General features: G+C 46.7%; 1 protein-coding gene across 1 annotated transcript in view; it reads left to right on the top strand.

Moving 5' to 3' along the window:
- CACNA2D4 (calcium voltage-gated channel auxiliary subunit alpha2delta 4) overlaps positions 1–11,470 on the top strand; it is a 116,770-nt gene that overhangs the window by 91,077 nt on the left and 14,223 nt on the right. The window contains exons 27-30 of the mRNA XM_079303772.1: positions 2,709–2,770; positions 3,676–3,690; positions 5,988–6,032; positions 6,946–7,008. Of these exons, the coding sequence (XP_079159898.1) occupies positions 2,709–2,770; positions 3,676–3,690; positions 5,988–6,032; positions 6,946–7,008 (185 nt within the window). The remainder of the gene's footprint in view (positions 1–2,708; positions 2,771–3,675; positions 3,691–5,987; positions 6,033–6,945; positions 7,009–11,470) is intronic.

Here is an 11,470-nt window from a genome sequence, read left to right as displayed (position 1 = left end):
TGCAGCAGGCCCAAGAATTAAATCTTGGGGAAAGCTCCTTATGTGAACAACATATGGATAATCAAAGAGAGAAGCCAGAGACTGCAGACAGAAAGAGAGGCAAGCAGGGGATGAGCTAATGAAGCAGGCATGCTCAGCAGAGGGATGAACAGGTGGAGGGGAAGGCTCTTCTCTCCACAGTGAACAGCTCCAAGGAAGGCCCACTGCAGCCATGGCTTTGCAGGCAGAGTGGGAAGTGGTGCACAGCTTTGGGTACCATGTCAACACAGTGATGCCTACCTGTGCCAGGTGTTCAGCACTGCTTCTCCTCCTGCTTTATTGTATTGCTGGGCTGCTGCAGTGGGACAGGTTGCTTGCATATGAGTAGGAATAAAACTACTAGCCATGGTCTCTCTGGGGACTCTGCAGTGGCCACTCATCATTTAATGTACCTCACATCTTCCCACTGATGCAGCATACCCTTTGCCACCAGAGCAAAAGGACTCATTAACAATCAGCTATTCTTTGGAGCAAGCACAGAGGAGTTTATTCCAGTTTTTTCCTGTCACTTGAGCTATAGCATCATCCTTGTCTCAGACTGAATCACTGCTTTCCTCCTTTCTCCTTGACCTCACCAACAGTGTGAAGATGCACAGATGACTATTCTTTACTTGCACCGAGGGGGTTGATTGTGGCCTGCTTCTCCTCAGCTCCCATATCTTACTCAGGTCACCCAGATGTGTGAAAGTTGCTCACAGTTCTTGCCTGTAGCTGCCACTTTCTGCCCCTGCCACTGCCCACCAATCCAACCCCCCAGTTTTACTTCTTCATCAGGTTGCAAGCAGCTCTGTTCAGGCTGAGTATGTGGTACTTACACTTCCTGTGCAGAAGCAAGGATTTACAGGGGCTAAGAACTCTCTGAAGAACAATTTGAGGCCAAGTGTTCCCACTGGCAAAACCATGAGCCACTGTGTAAGCCTGAATTGAAAGGTTAGTTTTATAGGCATCGGCTCCTCTTCAAGTCTCATGAAAACTGTATGTCCTGGGTAATGCTCATATCCCATTGATGTGATCTGCTGCGATAAGGGGAGTGACTCTACCTTGAGATGGTTTGGAAAGATGAATTTATTTAAAGCTAGGTACCAAATCAGGTGCATGGGTCTCATGGGACTCAGCAGCAACATCACTGCTGCCTGCTGTCATGGTGTGCTGGTTTGTCAGCAGGGGCACCAAGCCAAACCATGCCTGCCACAGCCTTGCTGAAACCAAGGAATCTTAGCCCAGGCCACACTCAGCCCTGTCCTTCCTCTTTTGTTTGCATTCTTTGTCTTATCTGGTTTGTGCTCTGCAAGGCTTAGGGCAATGCAGCTCTACAGAATCATTTCTTTCCCCCACAGACAGGCAGTCAGATTCAGTTTACAGCAGGGAGAGCTGGATGAGAAATATGCCTCTGATGCATGGGATTTGTAAGTAGGAATGTGACAAGGACACTGGTATAAAACACAGAGCTGATGCCAGGTGCCAGGGTCTCTGTACATGAGACAAGAAAATATACCATTGCATACTCCATATGTATGGGTATGAATTTTTTAATTCATACCCATCTGAATTAGAGCATCAGATCATACTGTTAGCACCCACACGGCATGATTCAGATTTAAAGGATCTGTTCCCCCCTTTGAAGCTCCTTCTAATTCAGACGAAATCTGCAGAAACAGTAACACTTCATCCTCCTGATATTGGTGTTGTGAAAAAAGGCTCCAGATCTCCCTCCCTGTATTTCTTTTTCTCCCTCCCTTGCACTTTATATTCTATTTCAAGGTCCTGCTCGAGGCTGTAATTCCTCCAGAGCTCTTGGATTCAACTAGTTGACACACAGCCCAGTTGTTCCCCATCACTGTGCCAGACTGTGCATGACTGCACTGGTTATTGTGTGTGCTTGTAGGCAGCCTACCCAGGGACACCCAGGTTATTCTGTCAGGGAGACCCTGCACTGTTCCTTCTCCTCTGCAACTATGCCTTAATTCAGGAGCATGATGCTGAAAATAGAAGGGAAATTAAGCCAGGAAATTAGGACACACTTCATTAAGAAACATACATACATACAGAGTTCTGCTTAGCCCACCCAGCACTAGGCTGGGACCAGGTAGCAAATCACTATTCATAATCGATGCTTTCTGTCAAGCAGCATTCATAATTCTGTGCTCTTGTAGTGGCTTAGGGAAAATCTAAATCTTTGTGGTTCCCCCTTGAGACAGGTGAGTTTTAAAATTAATCCCTTCCTCACTGGCCTACTTTATTTCTGATTGATGCTGCATGGTGTAGGAGTTGAGGCTCGGGTGATCACAAAAATCATTCTGGCCAGGCAAATCTGAAAAAGATGAAGGCAAAAGCTTGTGCCACCCTTGGGGGCTTTGGGGGTTGGGTTTTTTTTTCGTGGTTGGTTTTTGTTGTTTTTTTTGTTGTTGCTGTTGTTGATCTGTTTGTAGCTTCATCGTGTTTAGTGTGGCAGAAATCTCAGTACCTCGGTACAGTCAGTGTCCCCTTTCCTCTCCCTTGCTAAACCTCTGACTCTCACTTGGCAGTCTGACTCAGCGCTTACCATTCACACTTGGAAGGTTGCAATTGTGATTTCCATCCCATCACCTTGGGCAAATACTTACTCTTCTTTTCCCATACTTATCTTAAATGCTCCTCTTTTAATCCTCCCCTTTTTTTGTTTCCTACAGCGGTGGGTGTGCAAATAAAGCTGGATTTGCTCCAAAAAAAGTTTTGGATGGCCATGCAACAGGTAGGAGCATCAGCAATCATGCAGAGACACAATTTAATGCTCTTGGTCACACAAGGTCGGTGCTATGTTACATCACATACATGGCATTTTAATGAGGGCTTTTGTGGAATTCATATTAAAAGATTTATGAAGTAGATTAGTTTGAAGTCACACATTTCTGTAATCCTTTGAGGGCACTAATGCGGTGTGAGCCATGAGTCTGTTCTGCAGATGCCATGGTGACAGTGTCAGCATCCTGGCCTGGCATTAGCTCTGCTGCATGTGACACATTTAATTGTGGAAATATGCTTGTGCTCATTCAGCCTTTAGAAAACCTCCTGGAAATCTGCAATTTTGGGCACACAGAAAAAAATCTACTGCCTTCTCTTATCATCTTGCTAATGATAACAAAACACTACCAGTTTGCCAAAATAAAAATTATTTGCTCCAGGGATAAGCCTTTGGTGTTGCCCTAATATTAGATACTCTTCTGGACTGAAAGGAAGGGAATAATTAAAACAACTCCCCTGATCAGGGGAGCAAGAAAAATGAAACACCTTTCCCTCACCACCCAGGGGCTTTCAGGATGTACTCATGATTTCTGCAAAGCACATGAGCACATCCTAAAACAGCCACATAGAGCTTTATTTTAAAAACCCTGCTCAGGGCCATACCCAGGCAGTTGTCACACAAACAAGCCCTAATAGGTGTTAAGTGCAGCTAGGAGGCCTTATTAAAGCAAGTGAAGGAAGCCTGTGTGCCAAGTAGCCACAAGCCATGGCCCTGGTTGGTGCTGGTGTGAAAAAAGGCTCCATGTGGTTTCCCAGGATGTGAGTGCAGAGGAATGACTAACAGATTTTGTTTTCTCTCTCTCTCCTGCCTCACTGATGCTGTGCTGCTCTGGATGTCCATGCTGTGCCTCCCAGCCCAATGACACTGATGTAAGTAGACAAAAGCTGGGGGTAGGGAGGCATCCTGGTGTGCCTCACAGCCAGGCTTGGCTTCCTAATTGTGTCATTTGTGTGCCATCATATTACAGGCACTGTCCCTTGTCTGCAGTCACTGGAGAGGGTCCAAACCTGTCACAGGCTGTGTTTGTCTTCACAGTAATTAAGTGTCTTTGGCAGAGCCCAAAGTGCTCTGGGTCACAGAGACCTGACCAACAGCAGGAGGATGCTGTGAGGTAGGCTGGTCTCTGAGGAGGGAGCTGTGCCCATGAAGCAGCAGATGTGCTCTCAGAGCAACCAGGGAGCACAGGCTCAGTTCTGCCCCATCTCAGAGGGCTCCCTGCAAGCTGCCAGTGTTCTCAAAGCAGGGTCCTGGCTGTGGTGCTGCTGCTGTATGGCCAGCCCAGCACCAGGCACTGCTGGAACTTCTCCAGGTCTGGAAGTGCAGTGGCAGTGAGACTCAGCCCTCACACTGCTGAGGAAGATGTGTGAGACACGAGCCCTTCTTGTGGAAGACCACTGTGGTTCCCCTGGGGTGGTTTCTGTTCTGATATCTGAGCCCTGGGCTCTGTATTTGTTATTCCCCAATGCCATAATTGTGGTTTGTTGTGACCATATTTCTCTGCTGACCAAAGGAAGGAACCTGCCAGGGTGAAGCACAAGGCCACCTCTGGGAATACATCCAGAGAAATAAAACAACCACGTGCTGCGTTGTGGTGAGGCAGGGGTGAGATGGTGCTTACAGCTGTGGATAAAGGAATTTTTTAAACCATCATCTATAGAGTCTCAAAAAGCCAGCTAGATTCAGAGTATGAATGTGTTATATTGCAAAGCTGTGGGACTTGAAACAAATTCAGGCATCTCCAAACCTCCTCTGAAGTTGAACAGAGGGACAGAAAACCAGTTTTGTTCTGCAAAATTTAAGGGGAGAAACAAACTGTAACTGAAAATTATAGTCTTGTTGTGGTCTGGAATGGCCAATTTACCTCTTGTTACCAAGAAACACCCAGAAAGGGAGATGGATTTTATGTCTAAGGGTTTTGAGAAAATAATGCATAGCTGGCTGAGAGCAGACTGCCTATGTGATATGCCAGTGTCCTTCCCCGACCCCAGAAAACCTCTGGCAGGAAGGGGACTCCATGCACAGAAAAGACAACACCGTGTCAGCTTTCCTCCCTCTGCCACTAGAGAAAATAGAATTAAAAAATAACACAAAGAGACAGAGACATGCAGCCATGGCAAACTCTGAACAATTATGAAATCAATAAGCACCTGAAGGGCTTTGTTACTCACCACTTAACCCCTCGTGTCCCCACCCAGTTCAGTGTTGTGAAACACATGTCAAGTCCACTACAAAGAAATTCTAAATGAAAGAAATGGATGGTGCCTTGGGCTACATGAGCACCATTCACATCCTATTTTATCATTAGCTATCTGGAGAATAAAGAAACCAACAACAACAACAACAAAAAAATCCCTGCCTGAGAAGAGCCCTGATCTGAAATACCATGCCATGTTCTTAGTGCAGATACTAACAGATGCTGAAATGCATGCTGGTTTCTCCCTGGTGCCCAATAACCTTTGCTTTCGCCCTTTCTTTACAAGTGCCTGCTCTGCTTGGAGTGCACAGGTCCTGCTGGGAGCGAGTCAGGGAGGCAGGTGCTGGATCTGAGCCCCCAGGAAAGGGCACGTTGCTCATAGAGGCAGGGAGTTGGAGTGGGGGTGGTACCTGGTGGAAATGCCAGCTGAATTGCAGAGCTGTGTGGGATACTATTCTGGAAACCTTTAGCCCAGCAGTCCCAAGGGGGAGACTCAAAGTAAGATGAGCTCATGCCATGTGCTGAGGGATACACTCAGTGCTGGTGGCTCTGGGGGCAGGTGCGGGTTGAGCTCTGGGAGCCCCAGGCAAGAGGCTGTGAACTGGCACTGACCCTTTGCACAACAAAGGGCACCACGGGCATGTGTGGGACAGCCAGGTGTCCACACAGCAGGAGCAGATGTCTCATCAGGACAACCCCAATCACACACATGGACTGTGAGGGTATAAAAGCCCAGTTTCCTTTGTTTGGGGCACTTCCTCGAAGGCACCAGCTTGAGCTTTTTGTGTTGTTGCACCTTTAATAAATTGTTTTAAGGTTCTGGATGTCTGAGATCCTGCTATGGGAAACCTGGTGCCTCAGTCCCAGCAGTGAGAGCCTCTGCTGGTGGGGGAGTGGCTGCCAGAGCTGCTGCATGGTCAGACTGGGAAGTTTCCTTCACACTATGGTTAATTCTCTGCTTTCCCTTTGCAGTGTAGTGGTGTGGATGGAGCCTGTCCACTCAGCTGTCAGGATGACGTGAGTTGACTCGCTTTCTTCCCTGGACTTGTGATGGGTGTGATTGACCACCTGCTCTGTGGAGATCTCTCTCTCCCCAAAAAAGGCATTGCCTTGTTGTGTCCTCACAAGAGATTGCACAGCTGGGGGAGAAACCTCATCCTAATGAGACAAATTCACAGTTTAGGTCTTCCCCCCAGCTGGGCCAGGGCAAACACATTGGGATTCCAGCCAGTGAAAGTCCATCTCCATTAAATCTGTCTCTCTGGCATCCCAGATCTTCAAAAAGAAGTGGCTGCCAGCATGACATGCATGCTGGACACCTCTCTTTGTGTCTATGCCACTGCTTCAGCCTTGGTATCAGGAATATGGAGGACAGGAGCTCCTCTGCCCTAAAAAGATCACCAGAGATTTATTTGTTGTATGTTCTTCTAGGATTTTCTCTGCTTCCTAGTTTTTCCCTGCAGGACCTAAAGGTTTTAATCCAAACTCTGTGCATCCATTTCCAGCTTTGCAAAATAAAAATAAGATCAGCACTGGTACTCAGAGGTAGGGAGAGGGTTATTTCATGAGTGGTTATAAGACTCTGAAATCTGAAGATGGAAAGCATTAGATGCCATATTATTAAAGAGAAGAGCACTCCAAATATCTTGTCTCTTCCTGAAGGATGCCTTGCTTTAACTGTGGCTCACAGCCTGCTAGGTCTGCACAGAGCTCTGTGCTAACCCTGCACAAAGTCTCTAGCCCTGGCTAGAGACAATCCCTGTCACAGTTCATAGTCTCAATACCTCAAAATGGAGGCAGAGAGGGAAAAGAATTGTGTAAAACTCATGGTAGCTGAGCTATTGCCATCATCACAAAGCCACATTGGTCCATCCTGAACACAAACAGGGAAAAAGCCATCTTTAATACTGCTTCTCTTCTATCTCTGCAGATTCTGAACTGCTTCCTCATTGACAACAATGGCTTTATACTTGTTTCCAAAATACCTGAAGAGGTAAGAGAGAATAAGAGAAGGAGGAGAGTGGGGTTTGTTAGTTCCTGAATAACCCACCAGAGCTGGTTAAAACAAATGAAGTTGAATTGTGTAATAAGGGTGGCTGTGGTGTAATTAAATTCAACTGCACAGTGAGGGGGAAGGCTCCCAGCAGAGTGACAGCACATCCTGGGTGAGGAAGGAGTTTGCAGTGATAAGGAAGGAACTAGTCAAAATATCTTTTGATCAGAAGAAAGAAAATTAGACTCCGTTCCCTTGGCACAGATGCTATTGAAGATAAAGATTATCTGAGACAGTCCCAGAGGGAAGGGAAGGGAAGGGAAGGGAAGGGAAGGGAAGGGAAGGGAAGGGAAGGGAAGGGAAGGGAAGGGAAGGAAGGGAAGGGAAGGGAAGGGAAGGGAAGGGAAGGGAAGGGAAGGGAAGGGAAGGGGAAGGGAAGGGAAGGGAAGGGAAGGGAAGGGAAGGGAAGGGAAGGGAAGGGAAGGGAAGGGAAGGGAAGGGAAGGGAAGGGAAGGGAAGGGAAGGGAAGGGAAGGGAAGGTAAGGGAAGGGAAGGGAAGGGGAGGGAAGGGAAGGGAAGGGAAGGGAAGGGAAGTGTAGGGAAGGGAAGGTGCAGGGAAGGGAAGGGAAGTATTTGAGTATTTCCAAAAGGCAGTAGATCCAATCCCATAAATTACTTTCTTCAAGATGGGACAAACAGGTTGAAATGGAAATTAAGGTAACAGAACTTCTGGTGGATGTGATTGACACAAGCAGCACAACTTCCAGAGCGAAGAACACTTATCAGCTATAGTTTTTTGAAAGTGACAAAATCAGGAAGTAAGGGAGACTAGATAACCTATTGAATTTCAGTTTTCCCTCAGCCTTGAAGAGAGTTCCTTACAAGAAGCTGGTGAAATAGTGAAGCATGAAGTAGTAACATTGACCTCAAAGTAGCTGGGACAGAAGAGAGAGAAGAACAATTCTTAGATGGTTATTTAGATGGAAAACATCTCTATGAGTCCCATGGCTTCCCACCTGGGCTTGGGCTGGTTAGCATATTCAGAATGGGCTGACCAAAACAACAAAACAAAACAAACAAACAAACAAAAGAAAAAAAAAAGAAAAAAAAGAGAGATGAGACTGTGCATTCTGCAGGCAGTCAGTTCAGATCCGAGAGGCTGAGACTCTTGAGAGTCAGAGAGCAAAACCAGTCACCAACAAAGGCACTGGAGGGGATACAGACAGATACCAAGGGGAGCTTATTGCAAGGGATAACCAACCAACCTCTTTTCTGTAGGCAAGTGAAAAGTGTCCTATCCAACACACTGAATAGTCTGCTAGAAGTGTCCCTTCAATAATATGGTGTGTCAAAAAACAAAAAAGCAAATAGAACTTGGAGACTAAGAGAAGGAGATGCTGTGAAAGTTACATTGGCTCCCTACTCTGGGAGGCCAGGTTGTGCTGAGTATTTGGGGTGAGCTGGTGGTCTTAGGAATTGCAGTTTGCTCCTCTGACCCCCATGGCATTTTCCAAGATGCTTTACTGAGTCCTATGATGTGTGTCCATCAGTGGAGACAGCTACACCCTTTAGCTGCCTTGTCACTTTGTGACCTCAGCATTACCCTCCTGGGTTCTGCCTCTGTACTTCTTACTGCATCTTTTGGAAAATGGGTTTTTCCAAAGCTCATCTCTGAAAGATCTGACTGGCAGAAACATGGAATTATAGTGGATTTGGGTAAATTATAAACATTATCCACATGTCTCCAAGATCAGGCGTTTTAGCAAGCACCAGAGCTGTCCTCCTCCAGCAACACTAAACCAATGCCCTGAATTTCCTAGCTCTGCCACCTGGATGTTGCTGCATGGGATCACTTGCTGCTGTGTGACCTTCCCTGTCCCATCCTGTAGTCTTTCATCAAGGCATCCTTTAACATAATGCCAAAAAATCCTGTACCTGGATTTTGGTGGGTATTTTGGCTTTTCTGCCTGCCAGAGCTGCCTGTTGCCTGCACCTCCTTCCCTGGGTGACACTGGAAGTCAGAGTAGCTTCCCACAGGAATGGAGTGAGGACAGACTCTGCTTTCCTCTGCCCTTGGGATGAGGGTCAAGGTGGGGGATTGGCTCTAATGACCTCTGTATGAAGGCAGCAGGAAGCTTACTGGCAGTTGGAAACCACCATGGAAAAGGGACTCGGGATTTTAATGAGTGACAAGTTGGAAGCTCTCTGCAGGATTACTTGGGGAAGAACGGGTAATCTCTTAATTCGAGCTAATCTCCCCATCTAGTCTCATCCCAGAGGGAGCAAAGAGTTAAAACACAGCCAGGAGAAGGGAGTGAGTGAGGACCAGGTGCTCTGGGAGGAAGGGAGAGTAAGTGGCAAGGTCAGGCTGTGCTGCAGGGAGGGCTGCTCTGTGTTTTCTGCCATGGTTGCAGCTGTGGCCCCACAGCCACCCCCGAGTTTTTAGCTGCCTCTCACTGCCAGTCATAGGCACAGCTGTGGATCCCAGGTCTTGAGCTGCCTCCGCCTGCTGCATCCAGATGTTCCCTCACTCACTAAACCTCTTTTTCTAGGATTGCTGCCTTCTGCCTGAGGCATTTTGCAGATGATGTCTGCAAGCTCTGCCCAGGTACTCCAGGAACAGGGTGCAAGGAGGCAGCCAAAAGGCCAAGATGCTACCACAGCTCAGGGCTTATGGAGAAGCAAGGGCTGGCTCTGTTTGAGCTACACAATAAGGCAAAGCCTGGGCAATTTGGCAGATCCTGTTTGTCTACAGATCATGAGTGTACAAAAAGTGTAAATTGCTCAATAAGCCAGCAAAGCATGGATGCATGTGAGCAGTGCTGTAGCTTTTGAGTCATATGTGTGCTGTGAGCTGCATGTGTCTCCTGTACACAGCCTGCACATGTCCTGTACACTCAGCTGCAGGGGGGAGTGACACAGTGTATGTCACACAGGATGTCAGAGCAATGCTTCATGCTGTCAACTTCTGAAATGGCAAGGGCCTGTGGAAACTTGCCCAGAGATAGGAGTTAGGAGAAACACTGCAGAGGGATGCCTAGGACAGCAGCAGTCACTGGAGGAAGCAGGATGTAATGATAGCTGCTTTACAGAATGTTGCTCTAGTATGGTACCACTTTGGTTTCTGCCAAGTGATGCTTTTCTGTGTTACTGCCTGCACAGGGTACCTAAAACAGCAACAACCTTTGAATGTCTGGTTTGGTGTTGGAGGCCAGTTTGCTGATGCCTTTCTGAACACACTCCCTAGGCCATACTCTTACTTGCACTAATAGTTCCTCATTATTATACCTATACAAATGATCTCCTACATGGAGAAATTTGGCCAGACATCAGCATCTCTTGACAGGATAGGCCTCATTTATAGCCAAGCATTGGCCCTTCTTCTTGCACCACTGTCTGCACTGTCTTTCACTGTGTTAAATCTCACTGCTGGGTCTGCAGACTGGTATTAAATGGCAGCAGCTGTCCTCTTCACCACCCTAATCAGATTGAAAGAGTGAGGGGGGTGAAAAAAAGTTAGTGCTTGCTCAGGCACATTTGACTGTCTGAGACGATTACAGCCTAAATGCTCGAAGGGGAGTTGATGTTATGTATCAATTTATACAGTGAAATGACTTCTAAAGCCTTTTGGGAAGAGGCTCATATGTAACACTACTGTTAGATGATTACCATGTGATCTTAGGTAAATCTGCCTAAGGGTTTGGGCTTTTTTTTGTGGAAATGTCCCACTCAAATAAATGAAGTCATCTGTCATCTGCTAATACATGCTAAATGACTGCTAGCCTATCAGTGGAAAAGCAAAACATCCCAGACTGTGTGAATGCTTCCATAAACATGGGAACTATTTACTCTGTCAGGACCCATGAGCCAGACAAACAGACAGAGGACAGCACATATCCACACTTTTATTGTTTACAAATGTTTCATTTACTTGCCTATGAACAAAGTGGTGGACTTGACAGGTCTGAAGCATTTTTGCAATAGATTTGTCATAGTTTAGTAAGCAGGAAGGCCAGAATTGTTTGTTTGAGGAAATCTTTAGAGCAGCATTTGCAAGATTTGAGATTGGGTCCATATTTGAGGTTACTGACTCCAAGACACATGGGACCAGAGGGGCACAAGCTTCACCTTTAGTTCGGGCATGCAGACAGGACTGGGAGGATGTTGTCCCCCCAAATGCAACTTAGTTCTAGCTATGCCAGTGCACAGCATGTAAGCTACAGGAATGGATGAATTTGTGCTGTGTTGTTTGGGTTACTGCCTGCTCAGAACTCACACAGCAGTGAGTTGTAAAATTGCATTTGCTACCTAAATAAATCTGTATATCACACTCAAGCATGGTGGGCCAGTTCACCTAGGGCAACAGGAGAGCAGAGGTTTCTGAAATCACTGTGGCCATGGGTAACAGAGAGGCTCAAATAGAAGACTCAGGCATTCAGATCCAGAGAACATGGATTCCCAA

This window comes from Erithacus rubecula, assembly GCF_903797595.1.
Source record: "Erithacus rubecula genome assembly, chromosome: 4".
Classification (NCBI taxonomy): Eukaryota; Metazoa; Chordata; class Aves; order Passeriformes; family Muscicapidae; genus Erithacus; species Erithacus rubecula.
This window is presented reverse-complemented; position numbering and strand designations above follow the sequence as displayed.